Raw genomic sequence first — 24,514 nt, 5'->3', positions numbered from 1 at the left:
GAAGCTCCTGCAAACTGACAGCTGAGAGTTTTTTTTCTCCCAAATGGAGAAGCCTCTGTTGCTGGACAATAGTGGCATGGCTGCTACGTGGCTGTTTATCGCACAATGAATAATAGTCTTACTATGATGTCAATTATATGCTGAACGAGAACAGGAACGGATCAGGCGTGTCTATCGAACAGAACAACTGGAATCATGTATCCCACTTTCAGGTCGGATGCGTTCTTGCATTTTCCTAAACGGTGGTTATTCGTTGAGATCATTGTCTATTGCAGTCGTAGTCATTTGTTATGTTTTTGTGTGTTTAACTGCATTGGTAGTGACAGTGATAGCAACCGCTAACGAATGACTCGGAACAAAGCGAAGATGCCACTGTCCCTAAATTACCATGATGGGCACCTGCTGTATTTGAATGTGCTCTGCCGTGGCTCATGCAAACGCATCTCATAGCCGGAGGCAGAAGCAAAACAGCAACTGTAAAGCATCATATACCGGAAAAAAACAATAAACGTGCATTATCGATACAAATTTCCTCCTCGGCACAAATGCCTGATCGTTTTGTAAATTATAGCGCGATCGGTTTTGTGACTAGCCAGATTTTTGCTGAAAAATAAACAGGTGCATACTGACGGCCCTAGTCACATGTTAAATATGTCTTTTCTATCTTCACGTGGATATATCGCGCAGTGCGTCGCAGATCCGTACATGTATGTGTATGCTACCGGTGATGATGTCAAACACTATTCATATGTCAGTTACACAATAACCTGATTATTTCCAGACGTCAGTGTCGTAGTTTTTGTTCGTAGGCTACTGAGAACCTATATCAGGTTTTATACCTATAGTATTAATGTGTTTTAAATGCCATTTGCATTTTTACGATTTTGAGATTTCATTATTATGACTACATGGATGCTGCAGCTCTGAGAAATGCGTTGATGGATATGCATCGTTTTCAATTTTTTGTATTTCTTCTTTCGGGAATACTTAGAAACGATCCTTCATTAATTTCTAGGAATAAGTGAACGCTGTGTAAAGGAATAGGCTATTTTCCGTATACCCATGACGAACAATAAACGCAAGAGGAGCGATGAAATTTTAAGTTTCGTTTATAAATGTGGAATGTGTTAATTACACGAGGAAATAATGCGGCGCTGGCACAGTGCCTTAAACAGCGCTGAATGGGATTTTCAGCGGTATCATTTTCACCGCTTTGTACCGGCTACCCGCTCATGGCTGCGCCGCTTATACAAAAGTTATGATGACCGACAGTGTTGTCAGGTTCTTTGGCAACTTTAGCGTTGCGATTTGTGCTTCGGTAATATAATGACCAATGGGGAAATTAAGGTCGTAGAACCACATTTTGAGTAAATATATTCTTGTTGCATGTGGGCTATTGATTTACCAAATATTTTATTTTTGAAATACATGATACTTTATTGCCCGATCCTGAGTTGTTCCCTGTCTTGCGCCCATAGTTCTGGACAGGCTGAAGACGCCCAGTCGCCCCTAATAGGACACGCGGCTACAGAAAATGTATGGATGGATGGATAATAGTTTATTTATTTGCATGAACTTTGTGGCAGGTTCGGCCCCTAGTGTAGCCAAGGATCATGTTGCTGTGCGCGTTTCCTGCCTTCATTCTCCTTTCTCGTCTCCATACCAGTGAATACGGACAATAGACTCTGCCCTGCAACCCTGCTGTTATCCACGGCACTCTCTGAGCGCCCCACCCTGTCTCTTGCACCCGTCATGCCCCACAAAGTGTGGCGTTCTGACAAGCTGAGCTACCTATCGAGACGTTCTATCGAGCCTTTCTGCGCATGTGCAATTCCAACGTTTTAGGGTTAGGTTTTGGGGGTTAGGGCTATCGATTAGCACTACGGTAGCCTAACTCGACAAAGTAGCTCAACTCGTCAGAACACCGGTCTATTAGAGTGCACGTGTGAACCGGGTGCCCTAATGCCATTATCTGTCCTGCCCATACATCGTCACTTCGGACGCCCTTATAGAGGGATGGCACTTTCTGCTATGCTGTCGACTCGCGGACATTCCCCTTTAGGTGTGACTTAACCTACTAGATCGTGGGTCTCGTGGTTTATTGTTACCCATGTTATTTAAGTTAAGCACATAACTGAAGGGTTACACGGACAGGGGCAGTGCCCCTGTGATCACATGCCCCCCCGGCCCCCCTAAATGCGTATGCTACTTCTGAAATAAAGGTATTATTATTATTATTATTATTATTATTTACACGTATATACAGTGCTCACAGTTTTAAATCTTAAGACATTTGCTTAATTCGGTAAAAATATTGCAAATGTATTGCAAAAATCCTTACTTTATTTACTTGTGAAATATATATAATTGGAAGTTTTAAAGTAAAAAATTCATTTTAAGTAGTAATAAATTGAAAGTCAAATTATAGTTCTGAAAGAGCTGCTCTGAGTAAAAAGTTCATTGACAAGCATCACTGGGTGTTTTTTAATTAGCAACAACTTTGCAATAACATGAAACACCAGACATTTGTGTTCAGCATCCATTTGGAAGCCAATGACCGCAGCTGCAATTATAGCAAAATGGTAAGAATAGTCAAATAAATTATGACACGTAATAAAAAGAAAATGTCTGTGCAGGAGATATGTGTAGTATGTTAAACATTGATTGTCAATTAACTTTTGTTATGAAAGCAGTGGTGGAGCTACAGTTTTTTACATGGGGTGGCCGGGGGGGGGGGGCACTGCTATTTCAGGGGGTCCACACACACACGCAGTTGAAATAATAAATTAAGGAATTCAAAAGTTTTATTTTATTTTATTCATTCAAAATATGAAAATATAATAATTTACTCATCATCTACTCACTTTGTTGTGAGTTAATAAGTAATGACAGTATTTGTTTTTTTTAGTTGAACTTTCCTGAAGCTCAGCTTAAATTCTAACATTGTTTGAAACATGTGATTGCCTGGTAGATGCTCTGACCTGCTGGTGGACCTGAAGTCTGACCACACTGACTCTGACTAGTCTCAGGTATGGAGCTGCTGTGGGATCCAGTGCAAAGGGTAGGGTCTGTTTGAACCTGATCTGCCTGTTTGTGCTTCTTTATAAAGAAGTCTGATATCTCGCCCTTTCTTTTCATGTTTAATTGACCCTGTGCAAAAATATTACAGTCTGGTTACATCTGATCCAGTTAGAAACACACATTAAAATCAGAATACAGCTAGCCTAACATTACTTCCCCATATTAGCAAAATATTTGAGCATCGTAAATTAAATATAATAACTTAAATACATGGTATGTGCATGTAATACTAGCACAGATGAAGTATAGCGTTAACTGTCTAAAGTGCGAATTGATGTCTCTAATCTCATTAAGTTAACTGATGTCGTCGGCGCCTCGTTAACTTACACAGCGGATAATAAATGTTACTCAGCAAACAAACCTTACAATAAACTATAAAACGTATTTAAAATATGATGTTTTATTATTCGTCTTACCTTGAAACCATGCTCTTGTCTTCGGCTCGTCTTTGATTTGAAAATAGCTTGAGCAGCGTTGCCGGCAAAATTCAAAAACTTCTTTAGACAAATGAGATGTCAATCAGCATCAGGAACTGCCAGCAGCAAATAAAATTTTGGGGTGGCACCCGGGGTGGCCAATTGGATGTCAGGGGTGTCCAGTACCACCCCGGACACCCCTCTGGCTCCGCCACTGTATGAAAGCAATATATTTGCAACATTATTACAGAATCAAGCAAGACTTTCTGTGAGTGCTGTGTATGTAGGCAAACAGAAATGTAAGCAGATTTTCTTGATGGACACTTTAAACTGGTGTCGAGTCACTTCAGCTTGTAAAAAGCGAAGTTAATGACAGAAAAAATCATCAAGCTTGTGGAAGCAAGACAGTTGGAACAAGAAAAGGCTCAGTTACATATTTGTAAAAACCTGTGAAATGTAACCACAAAACACTGTATAATTAAACAACATATCCACAAATTTGAAACACTGGTTTTCAAAATTGTCTTTTGCTTCTTAATGCTGGCAAGTGAAATACATCTGGTCCCCCTCTCAGTACAATTGGCCCCAGTCTGCACCCAACTGCCCCCCCGCTTGAAATGCTCAACAGACCGACTTGGATCTCCTAGGCTACTTCGTTAGTCCCCTTCCGTGTTGAACCATCCTCTGTGTTTCATTGCACAGGTGTGACGGCTGTGATAAGCTCCGGCCTCGGAATTGAAGCCCCCCCCCCCAGCAGCAGAGAGGGCGAGGACGGAGTGAGGAGTGAGGACAGCGTGAGAAATGTCCACCCCGCAGGGCAGCCCAGAGCGGCCTGCCTCGCCCTCATTCCCACACGCCGACTCCTGCCTGTCCGCTGGCAGCCCTGTCCTCAGCCCGGACTCCACTTACCATGATGCCGTTCTCTACTCCACTTACCATGATGCCGCGCTCTCAGCTGCTGCCACCTCACCCTCCGACTCGGAGAACCTCAGCCCAGAGGAGCTGGAGCTGCTGGCCAAGCTGGAGGAGCAGAATAGGTGAGTGCTGTGTGAGTGTGAGTGGGGGGGGGGCTGTTTCCATCAGCACCAGGAGGGAGATGTCAAGGGACAAGTGCCGACTGAACACTGCCCATCAAAGACAGCCAGCATGGGGGTCACTGCTTATGTGGCATTAAGATGAATGCTGGTGAGACTCTAACAAAGCATCACATGTTTTGTGAAAGTTTTCACATAACAGGAAAAATGGAAAATATTAAGCTTGTACATTGAGGGATTCCTTATTATGATAGTTACAAAATCGTTACATTGCATAAAATAGACAAAACCAATCAGTCTCAATGTCACTTTTCCAATGCGAACAGTCCGCATACAGCCCCTTTTACTTGGATTGATCTTGAGTTTTTCTAAAAACACTGCAGTTTCCTTCCTCTCCCCCCCCTTTCTTAAAAAGGGAATTTTGGGAATAAAACTATAAAAGTCCACTATAAAAGTCCCGGCGTCACATGACCAAGGCGCTCCAACGTTCCCCCCGGATGTGATCTGTATGGTTCCCATAAAGGACGCTGGACTGTCACTGCGTCTTGTCCGCCAGTTGGGGGCGCCGGCTGGCCCCTTCCATCACTTTCCGCTGTGCCGTCGCGTGCAGATGCTTGGCACTGTCCGGCGTGGCCCTGAAAGCGGCCTAACGAGCCCTGCTCTGCTCCCAGGCTGCTGGAGATGGACTCCAAGTCGCTGCGGGCCGTGAGCGGCTCGCGCCGCAACTCGGGCTCCCTGCTGGTGTCCAGCTGCTCCGCCTCGTCCAGCCTGTCCCAGCTGGGGGAGGACGCCTGGGTGCTGTGGGGGCGCGTCGTCAGCGAGTGGGACGAGTGGCGGCGGAAGAAGGACAAGCTGCTGAAGGTGGGGAGGGGCCCGAAAACAGCCAAGCCGTCAGGGGGGGGGGGCCACTGTGACGCCTGTCTGTCTGACCCGCCCCCTCCACCCCAGGAGCTGATCCGGAAGGGCATCCCGCACCACTTCCGGGCCATCGTCTGGCAGCTGCTGGGCAATGCCACGGACATGCCGGTGAAGCAGCAGTACTCGGAGCTGCTGAAGATGTCGTCCCCGTGCGAGAAGCTGATCCGCCGCGACATCGCCCGCACCTATCCGGAGCACGAGTTCTTCAAAGGCCAGGACAGCCTGGGTCAGGAGGTGCTCTTCAACGTCATGAAGGTGAGGGCGCGGGGCGGGGCGCGGGGCGCGGGGCAGGGGGTTTGCCTGGTGTCTGAGCCGATCTCTGTGTCACCAGGCCTACTCGCTGGTGGACCGGGAGGTGGGATACTGTCAAGGCAGCGCCTTCATCGTGGGACTGCTGCTGATGCAGGCGAGTAGAGCCGGTCTCAGCTGCATCCGCCCCGGGCAGCACGGCGGCGCTGACCCGTCCTCCCCACTCCCAGATGCCCGAGGAGGAGGCCTTCTGCGTGTTCGTGCGGCTGATGCAGGAGTACCGGCTGAGGGAGCTCTTCAAGCCCAGCATGGCCGAGCTGGGTCTCTGCATCTACCAGTTTGAGTACTTGCTGCAGGTACCGTTACACCCGTGGTATCGTAGTTTTGAGCTTTTCAATTTAGTTTTTATTTTTACATAATTTTCAATTTTCATTAGAAGGCATCATTAGATTTAATTCGTTTCAATGTGGTTTAGTAATTAATTTTAAGACATATTTCTGTTTAGTTTTTATATATTTTTTATTTTTGTTTTAGTTTAGCTTCAGTGTTTTTATTTCTAGAGAGTTGTAGTGATATTATGTGTGTGACAGTCCTAACTGAATACACAGTGCACTTGTACTAATGTCCTTATTAAGGGAAAAACATGTTCCAGGAATTTTTGATGGCAATTAAAGACAAACAAATCATTACTTTAGCTAAATAGTATTTAAAACGGTAACTGAAAGTTGATGTTTTTCTTATATTACACTTTCTGGAGCACGAGTTATAGTTTTGGTTTAGTTGTAGTTTTTTGTTTTATTTTCATATGTTATTTAAATTCAGTTTATGAAAATGTTTCCTTATACTCCTTTAAAGATAATTACCCTGCGTTGCACTATGCACTGGTATGCAGGTTTAGTTGGGAGCTGAACTGGTAATACCTAGGATTTGACTGTGTCTTTAGTTACTATGCCCCCTACTGTCTAAGAGAGGTTTTCTTTGTCAATTTGGCCGGGTTTTTAATGAGATAATTGCCCAAGATGGCCGAGACATTAGTGGGAGGGTAACTTCTTGTGGGTGTGTATTCATCTGGCCAATTAGAAGTAGTTGCATCTACTTTCAGCCAATCTCCTTAAAGTTTGGCATTGTGGAGTAGTGGGTAGCGCTGTTGTTGTGCAATTCTAAAGCTAAGGGTTCAGATCCTTGCTTCTCCCTCTTTGTGGAGTTTGCATGGAGGTTGGGGTGTGTTCCCTGTAATGGACTGGCCTCCCCTCCAGGGTGTCCCCCAGCCATGTGCCCTGTGCTGCCCTGGACAGGCTCCAGGCCCCCCTGCAACCATGATGAGGATAAGCAGTGGGAAGACAGACCGATGGATGATTTTCTTCAAAAATAGTGACAAGGGAGGAGCAGAAGGCCAAAATCTGCCACTTTCATTTACTGCTGGATAATGGCTTTTTTTCACTGGTATGAATTGTTTAAACTGGAACGGTTTGGCTGGTATGTCAGCAAGCTGTGGCCTTAAGTAATAAATGTCATTTGGAGTGACGGTACATTCAGGCCAAAGAAGCAAATGAGTTAAACGCCGCGCTGGGAGCCCCGTGCGGCTTCCTCTGCCAGAGAGCGAGGTGAAGGCGGGGCTCCCTCTGCGGCCTCTTCATCCTCCTCATCATCCAGCTCCGCTCAAGATCCTCGGCCTGCCCTCATTCTCCCAGATCTTCAAGGAGGCGGAGCGTCTAAAAACAGCAGGGAGCAGCGGATGTCATCCCGTTTCTAACCTAGCCGAGTGTCATCAGTCAGCAGCGCGGAATAGTGCATGTATATGTGAACTGTGGTCTAAATGCCGCATCCACAAGGTGCTGTCATGTGACACTGTTGATGGGGAACTTAGTAATGCACTTAGTAATGCGGCTTGACTGGATTGTTGTTTAAATTCAGATCATTTTCTTGATATAGCTCAGCATTCATTATCCGTAAGAACTGCTTTCCTTACTGGACCCGTCATTAAAGATTTGCAGCAGCGTAGGACTGTGCGTGTTTGCTTTTTCATGGGGTTGTTTTGCACAAGGTTATTAAAATGTTCACCACTTTGGCTTCCTTGGTTTGACGTCTTTACAACACGTGGCCGATCTCGCTAAATGCTGCTCTACTTCTATACTTGTTTTTTTTTTTTTTTTTTTTGCATTTATGAAAAAATACTTTTCGCTGTTCTGGATCATTATAGTAGAGCATCCATTGGCTGAGATGTAAAGGTAGTAAAGACTTTTTGCAAATAATTCAGAACCAAAGAGGTTAAACAGGATGGCTGTCTTTTTAAGTGATGCATGAGTGCATTTAGACTATTTAAAAATAAGGCCACATGTGCCTTAACACTTTTTCGGGAGCTGTCCTCAGGCTTTCTTTTCCTGTATTTTCAGTTGGGAAGCCATCTGCATTATTTCACAGAGACTTTTATCCGTAGCTATGTACATTTTTGAGGTAGCAGGGTCAGCTAGTTGGGGTTAAGGGCCTCAGTGATGACATCACTCAGTTGAATCTTGGATTTGAACGTATGACCTTCTGATGGCAAGCAACCTAACACACTGAGCCACACTCTGATCCCCGTATATGCGAATGAGGCTGACTGTGTGATCACCTGACTGTGTGGGCGTGGCTTATAGCTGTTCCCTCGTCCCCCCCCCCTAGGAGCAGCTGCCGGAGCTGAACATGCACTTCCGTTCCCAGAGCTTCCACACCTCCATGTACGCCTCCTCCTGGTTCCTCACACTCTTCCTCACCTTCCTGCCGTTGCCGGTAGCCACACGCATCTTCGACATCTTCATGTATGAGGTCAGAGATGCCTGCGTGGCCGGCCGTGTTCGCATGTGTGCATGGTTATAGTTTCACGCATATTCGGAGACCGTTTTCTAATTATTGTGTGCTGCTGAATCACTGATGGATCCATGCAGGGGCTGGAGATCATATTCCGGGTGGGCGTGGCCATTCTTCAATACAACCAGATGGACCTCATCCAGCTGGACATGGAGGGAATGTCCCAGGTACCCATCACTGGGAGCCAAATGCTGATCCCGGCAGCTCTCGGAAGTGAGATGGAACCAGAAGGAACATACAGGTTCCTGTTCAGTTGTGAACATTACAGCATCAAGCCCTGAAATAACCCCAGAGGTCAACCAGCAGCTGGGGGGCTGAAATAACCCCCAGATCTCCCCAGGTCTTCAAGAAAACAGACATTGCAAGACCATGAAACAAATAACCCTCATTTGAAGTAATGTTTACTTTAAAACATTTGAAATGCCAGAATTTAATTTTTGAGTTTTGTTGGATCTAAACTGTAGGTTATCTTCACTCAGAAGTCCCCACAGAGGTTGTAAGCATAACCTGTTTGTGTGTGTCTCCTGTTCCGGCCTCCACAGCACTTCCAGAAGGTGATTCCACACCAGTTTGACAGCTGCCCGGACAAGCTAGTGCTGAAGGCCTACCAGGTCAAATACAACGCCAAGAAGATGAAGAAGTACGAATGCCACGTCTGGAAGAAGTGTGATGATTACTTGGGGTGACACCTGTCTCATCGATTTAAACTGATCTGCGAGGCTAATGGGACTCTGACACGCTTGAAGTGAAACATGGAATCTAACTAGAGATATTTTAAAGCTGAGAATAATGATTAGGAAACACAATTAATCAGTGATCAGTATGACATTGTTCTGAATAAGAGGTAATGGAAGACGACCCCTTTCTTACTGACCCTCTGCTTTCACAGTGTTGGCATGTTGGGTACAGCTGTAGGCAGGCATTGCGGGTGGCACTGGGGGTAGCAGAATCATTATATTGTGTACGGGGGCCACTTTCTCACAGGGTTTTCCCGCTGACAGGTTGGAAAAGGAATACACCACCATTAAGAACAAGGAAATGGAGGAACAGATCGAGATTAAGGTGAGGAAGCCACTGGTACAGGAAGCGGAAGGGAAAACGACACAGGTTCCATTTCAGTGTACGACATTTTGTTCACGTTGTTTTGGGGGAGGGGGTGGTGGGGTAGTGAAGGAAATCGTTTATTAAGATAAGCATCAAATGTTATGAGTGGATTCCACTATATAGGTTGTGTCTGATTCTCTCTGGAAATGTGATTATTTAAAATGATTTCCTTACGGAAGTACACTTTTACTGTGCAAACGCTGATGCTGTGTCTGCAAACGCGACTGTTTAATATCTGCCCGTCTGAGCCTCTTCTTCTCTCACAGAGATTGAGAACGGAAAACAGGCTCCTCAAGCAGAGGATAGAAACCCTGGAGAAGGTGACTGAGGCCTTCAGACGGTCACCCGGCCTTTTTGGACACACAGACACATTCGCACAAAAACGCAGTCGCTTGTCTGACTACTTTAAATGTATGACTCTGTTCCCCCCTGTACCTGTTGATCCCTACTTTGTTCTTTCTTTTTTCTACTTTATCTTGTCCACCTGCCTCTCACTCTTCCCCTCGGGATGCCGTAGGAAAGTGCCTCTTTGGCAGACAGGCTGATCCAGGTATTGTGCTGTAAAACCACACCGGTCTCCATCTCCTTCCACATCCTCCACCCGGCTGTCTTCTCCAGCTGATCCATTCCATTCTCCCCTTACTTCCTTTTTCTCCATCAGTCCCACCCTGATTCCAACAATCAAGAGTGAGAACTAACCAGTGAAGGTTTCTGTGTTTGTCTGTCTGCCCTACATAAAAGGTGCTGTGTTTGTCTCTCCACCTACATAAAGGGTGCTGTGTTTGTCTCTCCACCCTACATGAAGGGTGCTGTGTTTGTCTCTCCACCCTTCATGAAGGGTGCTGTGTTTGTCTCTCCACCTACATAAAGGGTGCTGTGCTTGTCTCTCCACCCTTCATGAAGGGTGCTGTGTTTGTCTCTCCACCTACATAAACGGTGCTGTGCTTGTCTCTCCACCCTTCATGAAGGTTGCTGTGTTTGTCTCTTCACCTACATAAAGGGTGCTGTGCTTGTCTCTCCACCCTTCATGAAGGGTGCTGTGTTTGTCTCTCCACCTACATAAAGGGTGCTGTGTTTGTCTCTCCACCTACATAAAGGGTGCTGTGCTTGTCTCTCCACCCTTCATGAAGGGTGCTGTGTTTGTCTCTCCACCTACATAAAGGGTGCTGTGCTTGTCTCTCCACCCTTCATGAAGGGTGCTGTGTTTGTCTCTCCACCTACATAAACGGTGCTGTGCTTGTCTCTCCACCCTTCATGAAGGTTGCTGTGTTTGTCTCTTCACCTACATAAAGGGTGCTGTGTTTGTCTCTTCACCTACATAAAGGGTGCTGTGTTTGTCTCTCCACCTACATAAAGGGTGCTGTGTTTGTCTCTTCACCTACATAAAGGGTGCTGTGCTTGTCTCTCCACCCTTCATGAAGGGTGCTGTGTTTGTCTCTTCACCTACATAAAGGGTGCTGTGCTTGTCTCTCCACCCTTCATGAAGGGTGCTGTGTTTGTCTCTTCACCTACATAAAGGGTGCTGTGCTTGTCTCTCCACCCTTCATGAAGGGTGCTGTGTTTGTCTCTCCACCTACATAAAGGGTGCTGTGCTTGTCTCTCCACCCTTCATGAAGGTTGCTGTGTTTGTCTCTCCACCTACATGAAGGGTGCTGTGTTTGTCTCTTCACCTACATAAAGGGCGCTGTGTTTGTCTCTCCACCTACATAAAGGGTGCTGTTTGTCTCTTCACCTACATAAAGGGTGCTGTGCTTGTCTCTCCACCCTTCATGAAGGGTGCTGTGCTTGTCTCTCTGCCTTACATGAAGGGTGCTGTGCTTGTCTCTCCACCTACATAAAGGGTGCTGTGTTTGTCTCTCTGCCTTACATGAAGGTTGCTGTGTTTGTCTCTCCACCCTTCATGAAGGTTGCTGTGTTTGTCTCTCTGCCTTACATGAAGGGTGCTGTGTTTGTCTCTCCACCCTTCATGAAGGGTGCTGTGTTTGTCTCTTCACCTACATAAAGGGTGCTGTGCTTGTCTCTCCACCCTTCATGAAGGGTGCTGTGTTTGTCTCTTCACCTACATAAAGGGTGCTGTGCTTGTCTCTCCACCCTTCATGAAGGGTGCTGTGTTTGTCTCTCCACCTACATAAAGGGTGCTGTGCTTGTCTCTCCACCCTTCATGAAGGGTGCTGTGTTTGTCTCTCCACCTACATAAAGGGTCCTGTGCTTGTCTCTCCACCCTTCATGAAGGGTGCTGTGTTTGTCTCTCCACCTACATAAAGGGTGCTGTGTTTGTTTGTCTACAAGCCCTACATGGAAGGTGTTGTTTAGGGCCTTCTGTCCCCCTCTACTGGCTAATCTGTGTTAAAGCATGCAGTGCTGCTTGCCTCTAGTCTACTTTGCATCACAGCCATATCACCCCCTGTCCCCCTGCCTGAAAACACTCAGGGCCAAGTGACGAGGGCCCAAGAGGCTGAGGAGAATTATGCCATCAAGCGGGAGCTGGCAGCGGCACGGCAGCAGCGCAGCTCGGCGAGCGAAAGCCTGGAGAAGGCGCAGAGTACCATCCGAGAGCTGCAACAGCACCAGGTACTGCGGGTCTGCCGGCAATTTAGCTGGATATAAAACTGGAACATCTCAGCTTCTCAAGGATCCGACAGCAGAACCCTCTGGGGACTTGAGTGTGTAGCATTCAGGTTACAAATCAGCGTTGTGCACCATTATACCACAAATCCCGACTTCCGATGACCCCAAAATGTCATCTCTTGGTGTTATTATAAGGCAAAATAAGATTAGAATTCATTTTAAAGTTGAGAATTGTACAGATAATTGGATAAAAACATAGAGACTGATTTATAGTAATCCAGCAGTAATCCAAGTTATATCTTTTTATTACAACAATTTCCTTAACTGCTATGCCACCTGCTGGTCATTTCTGGGCTGAGCAGCAGATGAAAAGAAACTGCTTTCCCCTGGCTTGTGGTCCATGCGGGCCTGTGCATACTCACATAGGAGTATAGAAATGTGTCAGTTGGTCTGCTTGATCACATGCTTTCATCTGGGATTGGGATTGTGTATGCGTGCGTGTGTGTGTGTGCATGTGTGTGTGTGAATCAACCTGAATGGTTTGCATTGCAAACCTATCAGTTTTTTTTTCCTTGGGGGGGGGGGGGGATGAGGTCTATCCCAGGCAGCGAATGGCATTATCAGTGCAGGGTGACACCTGGGGTGGGATGCCAGTCCATTGCACACACACACACACACACACACACACACACACAGACATATACTCATATTTTTGTGGGGACCGTCCATTCATTTTTATGGGCCAAACCCTAATCCCAGCACTGACAATCTTAACCACACACACACACACACACACACACACGCACAAACACACACATACACACCAGTTCAGTTAAGGCACTGGTTCGTTAGATCAGATGTTATGCTCGATACATTACTTTATTAGGGAGCTGTTTCAAGTAATAAAAAAAAATGCTACCTGTCCTTATTGTAAGGGATGGAACTGAAGTTACGAGACGCAGAAAAATAATAAGTAAGGCAGATGGTTGTGGATTATTGACTGTAAACCTACGAAGGACTTACCCTGGCAAAACACATACACCAGAGGAAAAAAATATTAATATGAATATTTGCACATTTTTTGAAATAGTAAAAGGCCATATTTTTCAGTACCAAGATAAAAAAAAACGTACATTATTTCCAGAAGAAAAACAGGAAATCAATGAAGATGAAGATTTGCCCGAACAGGAAACAGTTTTTAAAATTACACGCTCAGCTGAGAAAATGTTTCGTACCTTAGATGACAAATAGGTAAAATGATCAAAAATATTTTTTATAAAATTGGAATACAGATGTTGTTTCAGTGACAGCCAATCAGTAACCTCAAGCAGGATAACCACTTGAGGCCATTATTTATGATTTACTACACTGGTATTTTCTCAAGACGTTTGCAGACCTTTGCAAAGACCTTCTCTCATTCTGTGGGCTGTATGTACACGGTGATAGGGCAGCTCCAAGCGGAGCGTTTGAAAACGCCGGGTTTCGGATCACAGCCAGGGGATGGAGCAGCAGAGTGTGGCTGCTGATCCCATTATTGGCGATTCCGGCTTTGGCACAATGAAAAGCAGGACACGGCAAGCGTGCGAGATAAGCGAAGCAGCGCCCAGCTCTGCTGTCGAACAGCTCAAAACTGGCGATTCATATTTGGGGTCTTCGGCCCGCGCTGCATGTTACTTTATAAACAGAGCAACAGCCATTAATAAAGCAAACATCACTGATTTTTAAGTGCAGAACCAGTCATCTGTTCCAGGTGCAATCAGAGGCGAATCGTAACCAACAGAAACACACAAGTGCCTTAACTCTAAATTCCGCCTCTGAAGATTCCAGTAGTTCGAGTTTAAGACACTAAGTCGAAATCTCGACCTTTAGTAAGACTCAAAAATAGAAATCATTAAAAGAAGCTGCGATGAAACTGAAGTGTGAACCACTCTTTTCAAAAACCCCACCCACCCTGTTCCACACATGGGAGCTTGTGAGATTTCTGAGCGTGTGAAACCACATACCTCACCAGAAAAATAAAATTCAAATAAAATAGACTCTGCTTGCATGCCGGAGGCCGCGGTGCAGTGGCTCGAGAGAAGCAGCGTGCGAAAGTGCACACGCCCAAAGGTGCATCCTGACGAGAGAGGGTGCCGAGTTCGGACATGCCGACATCTTGGCGTGCTCACTCACGCACAGCTCGGAGATACACAGACACACAACAGCCAAAAGCATGTATATAGTACATCATGGTGACATTGGTCCCCATAATGTGATAAAAGCCTGTTATTTTAACCTTGTGGGGACCATTTTTTAGGTCCCCATAAGGGGAAATTCAATTTTATTAAAATAAAATAACATTTTTTTTAAAAAAACTAAACGTGCCAGAAGTCTCATATTTTGTCTGCTTACTTAAGGGACATTGTGCGGCTCAGTGGCCTTAGCCTGTGTGCCTGTAATCACAAGGTTGCCGGTTCAAACTCAGCCTCAGCACATCTGTGGGACCTTGAGCAAGACCCTTAACCCCCAGCTCTTTGGGCGCTGCCATGAGTGGCTGCCCTTCAAAGCCAACTTGCTTACAATTTGTTATTAAGGCTGGGTAGAGGTTAGGTCATCATATTGGGATTAGAGTTTTCCCCATAGAAATGAATGGAGAGTCCCTACAAAGCTGGGTGTGTGTGTGTGTGTGTTCGTAAGTGGGTGTACCTTACCTTATGGGGACACAATGTCCCCACAAAGTGATGCATACCAGTTTTAAACTAGTCCCCATAAGGGAAAACTCAGTTTAATGAAAAGCTGTGACTGCAATGAAAAAACTAAAAATGCAAAAACTTTTGTATTTTGCTTGGTTACTTATGGTTATAGTTATGGCTGGTTAGGGGTTAAGGTTGTCATAGTTACTTATGGTTATGGTTAGGGCTGGGTGGGGGTTAAGGTTGTCATAGTTAGCGTTAGCATTTTTCCCATAGAAATGAATGAGCGGTCCCCATAAAGATATGATTACCTGACACGTGTGTGTGTGTGTGTGGGTTTGCATAGATCACATCTGAGGACCAAATTGTCCCCAAAGTGTAGTAAAACCTGAAATTTACCTACTTCTGCGATGGGCTGGCCCCCTGTCCAGGGTTGTTCCCCGCCTCGTGCCCGTTGCTTCCGGGATAGGCTCCAGACCCCCCGCGGCCCAGTAGGATAAGCGGATTGGAAAATGGATGGATGGATGGATTTACCTACTTTTGGGGATATCTGTTGAGGTCCCCATTTGGATAACCTCAGTTTTATAAAAATCTGTGAATGCAATCAAAAAAGTAAAAATGCTTGTATTTGGGTTGATTACTTATGGTTAAGGTGAGGGATGGGTAGAGGTTATAGGTGATTGGGATTAGGGTTTTTCCCATAGAAATGAATGGACGGTCCCCATTTAGATAGGTACACCAACGTGTGTGTGTGTGTCCTTCTCGCTTATCCTCCCTGTCTCTCCCATCTTCTGACTCATTCGGTGTCTTCCAGACCTGGCGGCTGGTGACTTGAACTTTTGGCAGTTTGGATTTTCCCCAGAAGGCTGCAGCTCCCCTTGAAATTAAACCTTCCCTGAATAAAATCCTGTGCAGCTCAGAGTTTGCTATAATAAACTGGATATTTTGCAAAACCAAGCTGAGACGATTCCCAGCATGAAGAACCCGGCCTGGTAAAGCGCCATGCCTGCTGGAATTTACCGGAGCCACTCAATTTGGGCTGTAAACTGAGGTTTTATAAATGACCACATTTTTTTTTCCTTCCATTATTATTCTATGTGTCACGGGAATTACCTTAAGAAGCGATTGTTTCTAAGAAAGGAGGTTTTGGTTGCTTGTACATGGCTGACGTTCACACACCTACTGTCTGCAGCCCCCGCCTGATGTGGAAAAGCCCCCAGGCCCCTGAGAACCTTCTGAGACTTACTGAGAGAGAAAGAGAGAGAGAGAGAGAGAGAGAGAGAGAGAGAGAAGGATAGAGAGATTGGCGGGGAGGAGCGAGGCCCACGTCAGGAAGGCCTGAGGTTTTCTGACCCCCCCCTATCTGAAACCCGCCTGTGTAGTACAAAGCGCAAGGGTGTGGACCTGAATGCCCACAGCCAGTGCAGTTCTAGAAAGCCTTTGCCACCCCCCCCCCCCCCCGCGTCGATGCTCTCATCGCGATCTTCTTCTCTGTACTTCGCATGTACAAGGATGACGAAAGCTGCTGTTTTTTGGGGGATTTTGCGCTTTAGGCTGGAGAACGTGAATCAATACCGTATTCTGCAGACTGTGAGAATGCGACGCCCCCTTGATGACCACATTTTGACACGCCAGTCAGAAAGGAAGTTAGCATCATGGAGCGTTATTATCTACACTGAAAGGGTTTATTTATTTTTTAAGTCGCTCCATCACTTCTACAAAGGCCTCTGGGCATTCTGTCTCGTTTTGTGTTTTTTCGTTGTTGCTGTTATTTGCTACATTTCAGCAGCATAGATCACATGCCAGGTCAGAGGGAGACACTGCTGACCATCTACACTCCAGTCCAGCCAACTTGCTCAGTCCATTTTTGGTTCTTTTTGAGGTGCGACCACCAATGTCCTAAGATTCGGCTTCCTCATCATATGTTATGGGGGAGCAAAAATCATCCAGTCTTCATGTAATCCTGTAAAGAACTTTCGTTAAATATCCAAAACTCGCTAAGCGCACAGGAATCTTCTCCGAAATGTATCCCAGCGACTGAGTGAGTTCTGGAAATGTGCTCTTTGATTCTGGAGGGACACAGATTTTCAGCTCTCTTCAGAGCCCTCCCCTCCGCGCCCCCATATTCCCAGAGCCTCAGAAGGCCAAATCTGCTTGATTTCAGTATAACAGTATAATGATCTGTTCAGTCATGGGGTAAATAGCCTAGACAAACCACAGTACTGCACAATGGTAGCATTTGTGTGTCTGTAACACGTGGGGGGGGGGGTCAATTAAGGTACCTTTGACATTACTAATAACTGTGAGAGGACAGGGACATAATCATTCGTGCAGCAGACACCAGTGATCTACTATCGCACCAATGATGCTACACTGGGCTTGTCTAGGCTTCTCTTCCGTGGTTTTCCTGATATCTGAGTGTATTTGTATAGGTGTGCATTGATTGGTTGGGAAATGGGCGAATGTTTTCTGTTGGTAAAATAACCTGAAGAATAACACAACATGGGCAGGTGCGATGTGTCGAGGACCGATAGCTCTTATTAGTATGTATTTTTATATGTCTGTGTAATTGTTTCTGTGCTCATCAATTGAAATTCATCAATACATCCATTTTCTGTAACTGTTTATCCTATTTATGGTCATGGGGGTCTAGAGCCTATGGGTGCAAGGCAGGGGACAACCCAGGATGGGGTGCCAACCCATCACAGGGCACAGTCACTCAGGGACTCAGGGAATTCATGCTATGGCTTACATTTGAACCCATGCCCCTAAGGTGTGAGGTCACTGAACTTCAGTGATGACTAATGTAATATGATTCAGCTTTGGCATATTCCTCCTCATTTTATCTCTCTAACATTTTCTTTTGAGATGCTGCCGAAAGTGTATGTACTTTTCACAGACGCCTTTTCCTTGAAAGCCCCCCGCCTCATCCCTCCTTGAGCGTGACCCCCGTCGGCTCTCCTCTCCGCCCCTCCTGCAGATTACGGAGGAGTTTGTCAGCGGCCTGCAGGCCCAGCTGGAGCAGTCGCGTCGGCGGGAGGCCGAGCTGCTGGCCGCCCTGAAGGACATGCAGGACAAAGTGCTGAACCTGGAGAAGGTTTGCGTCCACGCAGATGCCCACAGGCCGCCGAAGTCGCCTTCGGCTTTCAGCGTTGTTGAAACGGGGCTGGGCTACTTTAAGACTTCGTCCGACTGGTTTTCTGTGGACCTTCACCACTGCTCCTTCCACCTCGGTTGGGCTGCTCTCTCCCAAAATCCCCTCTTCCTTTCCTGCTTCAGCTTAAGCCATGGCTCCCAAGATCAGTGTTTTCCAATCCAGTTCTCGGGGACCTTCAGATAGTCCACGTTTTTGCTCCCACCCAGCTCCTTACCCGAGAGCAATAATGTGGACTGTCTGGCAGGAAGCTGGGAGGGAGCAAAAACATGGACCGACTGTGTGTCCCCGAGGACCGGACTGAGAGACACTGTCTTAGCTCACACACACTTCTGGTTTCTCTCATTACACCTGTAAGTTCGTGGGGCAAAACCTTAATCACGCGTGTGGGTCCCAGTGCACTGGTGTCGAGTCTTTGCGTTTAGCCGTGTTTCTGTGTGTTTCCTGCGTGTGCGTGTGCGTGTGTCTGCGTGTTCCAGAGGAGCGGCTCCCTGCCAGACGAGAGGAACGTCACTCAGCTGCAGGAGGAGCTGGAGTTGGCCAAGCTGCAGGAACTGGAGACGCTGCGCTGCTTCCAGGATGTGCAGGACATCGTGGCCAAGCTCAACCAGCACTGGCAGGCACGTTGCATGGCATTCTGGGAAACGGGTGATGGCTGCAGAAGCAGAACTGTATCAACCGTCAATGATCAGTACCTCTCTTTGATATATTTTCGGAGTATGTTGGGTTTGATATGCAAACGTGTTTGTTCTTCTTCACCATTCTGCTTTGTAGGGAACGAATGTGTCTGAAGTTGTCTGTGACTTCTGATGGAAATGTATTTTCTGCTCAGAATAGCAAAGAGCAGCTCAGTAGCTCAGCGTGCTTGTTGTCACTGCACTAAATTTGCTCTCAAGAAGGATTTATAATAACTGAATAAGATCTCACTAGAGAGAAGCATTGGTGTGAAACATAAGAAACAGAGATATATGAAAATTCTGTGAGAAAATACAGGAGAAAACAACCTGGGGATTTTCACTGAAGGCAGCGACAGAGTGACTCTGGTAGACAGAAGTCTCTCAGTAGTGACTCAGCAGTGACTCAGTAGCTGAACTGTGACTCATATCCATGTTGGGCCCCGCCTTCAGCATTACATGGCCCGGGGGAGCGGGGCTGGTCACTGGAAAGAGTCACCCAAGAAGAACGCTGTCAATGAGTTGAAGGATCAGCTGGTGGGGACAAATCAGCGAGAGGCCCAGGCCAAGGCTGAGCTCTGTGAGCTCAGGCAGATCGCCCTGCAGCTAGAGAAACAGGTGAGCTCCCACTCCTCCTGCTACAGGTACCTGGGCTACAGGCTGCTGACCAGGCAGGTGGCTCTGAGTCTCAGGCGAGCCGCCCTCTGCAGAGGTTTCGGCGGAGAGAGGGTGCGCTTTAGCTCCGGCCGCGCCAGCAGCTTGGCGGTAAATATAAATGGGATTCTTCCCGTCTGGAACCAGAACCAGATCCAGAGTAACCTGGCGAACCGGCAGGCACAGGAAGGGACGGCGCTGCAGAAGACGGTGCGGGAGCTGACGACGGAGAAGGAGAGCCTGCAGGAGCAGCTCAGGGAGATGAGAAGGAGGCAGGCTGAGTCCGAATATAAGGTCAGCCCACTGACACGTGGCGGGGGGGGCGGGGGGTGGGGGTGCTGAGGAGCCTTTCCACTGACATGCACTGGAAAGGAGCAGGAAGCAGCACCAGAGTTGTACTGGGCTTGTGGTCCAGTAATTTGGGTGCTTGGGGTCATGTCAGTTGATCATGTAACCTGTGCCTAAGTTGGTCTAGGTCACAGGGGTTCTCAAAGTTTTTGATCAACGGTCTGCGGTCAGAGCTTGGGAATAATTTTCAATACCACGGTCTGGACATTGAGAACCTTTGGTCTAGGTGGAAACTGTGGTGATCATGTGACCTACTGGTCTCGGTCATGTGACAGGGGAAGGAGGAACTTATGGAGGTGCGTCTGCGGGAGGCGGAGAGCATGACCCTGGTGGCTGAACTGCAGCAGAGGATCTCAGAGCTGGAGATCCAGGTAGAGCGGCACGTCCTGAGTGCGTGTGCCGGCATGCGTGTGCTGGCGTGCGTGTGCCGGCGTGCGTGTGTCCATGTCATACCCGTCACGCTGCTCTGTGTCCCGTCCACAGGAGGAGGAGGGCCGAATCCAGGACCAGCTGATCCACTCAGACTCCATCGAGAGTGTCACTGAGCTTCATGAGCAGATTGCAGAGCTGAAGGATGAGGTCTTCATCTTCTTCACTATTGGTTACATTAAAAAAATCATTATCTTATTCTTTTATATACAAATAATATATCTCACATTAGAAACAACCAGTTGTTTTAAGTAAAACATTAATTTCAAGCAGTAAAAAACCAAAAACCAAATTATAGTTCTGAAAGAGCTGCTCTGAGTAAAAAGATGATTGATAAGCATCACTGGGTGCTTTTTAATTAGTAACACCGTTACAGTAACATAAAACACCAGACATTCATGCTCAGTATCTTTTTGGAGCCAGTCACTGTAATTGCAATTAATAGCAAAATGGTAAGAACTGAATGAGTCAAAATAAATTATGATGCTTAATAAAAAGAAAATGTCCATGCAGAAGATATGTGCAGGTATGTTAAATATTGCTTGTCAGTGGACTTTTGTTATGAAACCAATAAATTTGCAACATTGTGACAGAATTAAGCAAGACTTTCTGTGAGTGCTGTGTATGACAAACCACAACAATGAACCACTATAATGATTAAACACTGGTTTGTGATGATAACTGGATTTCTGCAACATATCTTTTTACATTTAGATCAGGCAGCTGCGTGGACAGCCGCCCAGGTGTCAGGCCCCAGGAAATGGGATGCTGCAGAACCTCTGTCTCACCAGTCGGGCCTCTGGTGAGTGTGACTCTCTCGGCTCTGCAGAAGCTCCGCCATCCGGCACTGGCCCGGCCCCAATGCTCTATGACTCTTTGGTGGTGAGCCACCGGTCCTCCCTGCGCCTGGACAGCGAGGGGAGCAGTGACGGAGAGGAGGGGTGTATTTCTGTGAACGACCAGCCCCCAGCACCCCCGTATGCTGGAATGGTGTGCTCTGAGGCCCTGGATCACTGAAGTGTCGTCTGGAGTGCTGCGGCGTCTTCACGTTCCTTCATAATGAAACCCCCCCCCCCCCACTTGGCCACTGTCTAACGACTCCGGAGCAGGAGGCTCCAGCAAGGCTTGGCTGTCAGAGGTGGAAAGTTCAGGTCCAGAAAGTACAAATCCAGACCAGGATTTCGTTCCAACAAACTGATTGCATACTCTGTGACTATGACTCTTTTTGGTTAGTCTTGTTCTTCTTGGACTAGAAGTTTCCACCTGGCTGAAGATGGAGATGAAGCACAGAAAGAGCACAGGGTTCTGGGGGGGGGGGGGCTGCCAGGACACCCCAGCGCTGCCTTGTGCTCAGTGTTCCTCTATGATCCAGCGTCCCACTGAACGGGACCCCCCCCCACCACTACTGCCCACCCCCCTCCACGTCAAATGGACTGTAACGTCTACTGTGGACACTCCTGCCATGTGGAGAGATGATGAAAAGCACGACCTCATGCCTAAACGTGCAAATAAATATATTTATTTATCTGTGGGGATTGTATACTGTATTGCTATGGATTGCAGATATACATACATTACAAGCACCTCTATATTCTTATTTAATTGTATCCGTTTTTTGTGTCAATGGACAGAAGATAACCACCTGTAATATAATCAGTAAAAGACGTTGCCAAATCTCTTACATATATATGCACTCCTATTTACTTGTATATTTTTATATCTGTATAGATATATTTATGATTACGTGACATTAAGCCAGACTTTTGACTCCTTATCTTCCTTGCTGCTCTGTGCCAGCTTGGCTCTGAGAGAGACTGAGGTTTCTGTGGGTGTTGCGTGTTTGCAAGGCGCTCGGGCCCCCCGTGTGGTTCTGTGAAAGCTTACTGCTGGGGAAATGTCGACCCCCAGAACAGGTATCCATCATCTCCTACCACAGACGTGGTGTAAAAGTCACAGTGCTTGGCTGGTTGACTTGGCACCGACAGGTAACAGTGGCAGTAGTAGATCCTCTGTTTCAGAGTTGGATAGTTCAGATCCGGAAAGTAAATATCCTGGCCAAGATTTTGTTTCAACCAACTAGTTGGAGTACTCTGTGATTCTTTATACTCAGCTAGTTGTTTGATACAAAATTTTGGTCTGGATATTTACTTTCTGGACCTGAATTATCCACCTCTGTACTGTTTATTAAGGCTTGGGATTTTTTTTTTTTACCATATCAGCCGTTAGGCTTCTACCCACCTGTACCACAGATCTGCTCTCACTTGTACAACAATTGTGCAATAACTGATGATAACTGGAATTTCATGAGGAGTCTATGAAGACGTATTATTCCTGTGTCGTATCCTGATATCTATAAAGATGCCATCTGATTCTGTTGTAGCTACTCCTGTTTCTGGATCTGCTTGTATGTCCTTTTTTTGTGCTAGTTTTATGTATCTACAGATCACATAATTAATGTAAACATCTGAACTGACTGACAGATTCAGTGGCTGATGAAGAAGGAAGACAAATACTGGAAAGAGACCAGAAATGTGTGCAGAATGGATGGATGTCTAACATCATATTCTACAAAAGAGGTTCAAATGACTAGAAATTCCATGGATCATGGGGCTTTTTTTGTCAGCATATTTGTGTGGATTTTGTGGTTTCCTTTTAATGTAGGTCAACATCTATTCCAATCTGAGCACACAGTCCTCGCAGATGTGTCCACCATTCTTGGCTCAGTTGTGCCTAAAGCTGCTCACCCATTCTGTCACTTACTGCCAAAAAACTGAAAGCTCCATGTGACCATGATTGAGTACCTCACTGTTCTGAAAGTTACGGGTTGGGCCGCTGTTGGCGATGCTTGTCAAACAAGATGGATGTCAAGTTGCTGAAACAAGGCTGCGGTTTGATATGTATCAACAAACTTCACCTTGCTGGTGGTTTCCTGATGATCTGTGTGGGTAAAATATGTCGATGGCTGGAAACCAGACATCCATATCTGTCTTCTAACTGCTTGATCTGGTCGGGGTTGTGGGCGTGCCAGGCAGAGGTACCTCTAGAGATTTCGCGCCCAACGAAACCATATCATGTTGGGCCCCGAAGCCAGACCAATGCAATTATGCTCCAAATTGTTTATGGCCCTTGGAATGGTTCTGCCTTAACGCTCCCTTACGGCAGGATAGAATTGGCACGAGGCAAAGACACACACTTACGGTCATGCACCGTGAGCAATTCAGCCTCATTAGCCTAACCGCTTGTCTTTGGACTGTCGGATGAAATTGAAGTACCTTTAGGAAGCCCATGGGAAATGCAAATTCCACATATGCAGCGGAGGGGTGATTCAAACCAGCAAGAGGGGTGACGCAATAGTGCTTAGCACTTAGGCGTGCCCCTCACCACCCCTGCATCATAACAGTACTCTCAGATCTCGGGGGGGGGGGGGAGAGCTATGTACTACCACCATTGTGAAGTGTCTCTCCCTTCATGTGTGCTGCAATACCATGCAGCTGTTTAGAAATTTTGGAAACTTGAAAGGTTCCATATTGACCTGAGTCAGAATATTCTGCCAGAGTATTCCAGTCACTTCAGTGCTACAAGGAGGGATGGTCGTCTGATGTCATCCATGTCATAACTGTAACAGTAATGCAATAATGGGTATAGTTAGAGATATTTATTTGTTACATATTTGCTGCTATGATGCTTGATTTTGTGGTATAAATTGAGAGCCTGGTATCCGAAAAATAACCTAGATATTGCCCTCTCACTTGCAGTACTGCCATGTGGTTTTTTAATGGAAATTATTCCGATTGTGATGATGATGAGGATAACATCGACGATGACGATATTCATGGCGTATTTCGGTGTTCTGTACACAGTGTCACATTAAATAAAATCAATACTATAAAGTCTCATAAACGAATACGTTTTCTTTTGCGTCGTTTCTTCCAATTGCCCCCCCACCTTCAACAGTTATAACTGTGAAAAGACATGTCCTTACATTAACCTTGGCGTATTCCCGGGGCTGCCAGTTCTCCCGCATCTGGCGTGACGCTCACGCTTTCAGACTCTCACGCTCACGCAAGAAATCTTACGGCAAATCTATATTCCATTACAAACCTAAAACTAGCTCATTCAAAGGCATTGGGGTAGTTTGCAAACCCTACTGACTATTTACAAGGTAATAAAACTGTTACATACCTGTGAATGTGTATGCAGACTTGTCTCGAAATTAACATCTCACGCCAGCCAGCTGACCAGAGTTGACAACTCTGTATTCCCTTTTTTGGCATTTTCATAAATGACTGGACAGAACGCGAATGATATCATGAACAATACGTTACAATGTCAAAAGGCGCCACAAAAAGAAAAGTCCCCTTCTGTG

The 24,514-nt window shown here is 46.3% G+C and overlaps 1 protein-coding gene across 7 annotated transcripts; it reads left to right on the top strand.

The window, feature by feature from the left end:
• Positions 1-24,048, top strand: LOC111856347 (EVI5-like protein). Of its 7 annotated transcripts, none has more exons than XM_023836232.2 (21): positions 1-212; positions 2,972-3,029; positions 4,200-4,534; positions 5,203-5,392; positions 5,480-5,704; positions 5,781-5,855; positions 5,929-6,054; positions 8,360-8,503; positions 8,623-8,712; positions 9,088-9,185; positions 9,547-9,607; positions 9,916-9,969; positions 10,167-10,199; positions 12,080-12,220; positions 17,870-17,986; positions 18,523-18,663; positions 19,171-19,335; positions 19,519-19,665; positions 19,995-20,090; positions 20,203-20,298; positions 20,863-24,048. In XM_023836232.2, the coding sequence occupies exons 3-21, from the start codon at positions 4,299-4,301 to the stop codon at positions 21,163-21,165; spliced, it is 2,538 nt and encodes an 845-aa protein (XP_023692000.2). In that variant the 5' UTR covers positions 1-212; positions 2,972-3,029; positions 4,200-4,298; the 3' UTR covers positions 21,166-24,048. The 7 variants fall into 7 exon arrangements, with proteins under 7 accessions (XP_023692000.2, XP_072560990.1, XP_072560991.1 ...); XM_072704889.1 differs by adding an exon at positions 1,479-1,536 and having other exon boundaries at positions 5,203-5,704; XM_072704890.1 differs by adding an exon at positions 1,479-1,536 and having other exon boundaries at positions 2,972-3,061; positions 5,203-5,704.
• The last annotated feature ends 466 nt before the right edge of the window (positions 24,049-24,514 follow it).

The sequence above is a fragment of the Paramormyrops kingsleyae genome, chromosome 22 (genome assembly GCF_048594095.1).
Source record: "Paramormyrops kingsleyae isolate MSU_618 chromosome 22, PKINGS_0.4, whole genome shotgun sequence".
NCBI classification, from domain to species: domain Eukaryota; kingdom Metazoa; phylum Chordata; class Actinopteri; order Osteoglossiformes; family Mormyridae; genus Paramormyrops; species Paramormyrops kingsleyae.
Note: the sequence above shows the minus strand (reverse complement) of the source record. Positions and strands in the feature narration are given on the sequence as shown.

What these genes read in the sequence shown, in the direction of transcription:
- LOC111856347 (XM_072704891.1), top strand. Translation starts at nt 4,299, where the DNA reads ATGTCCACCCCGCAGGGCAGCCCAGAGCGGCCTGCCTCGCCCTCATTC. An exon ending in TGGGACTGCTGCTGATGCAG is followed by an intron (nt 5,856 to 5,928) that starts GCGAGTAGAGCC and finishes CCCCACTCCCAG; the next exon opens with ATGCCCGAGGAGGAGGCCTT. An exon ending in AACGCCAAGAAGATGAAGAA is followed by an intron (nt 9,186 to 9,546) that starts GTACGAATGCCA and finishes TCCCGCTGACAG; the next exon opens with GTTGGAAAAGGAATACACCA.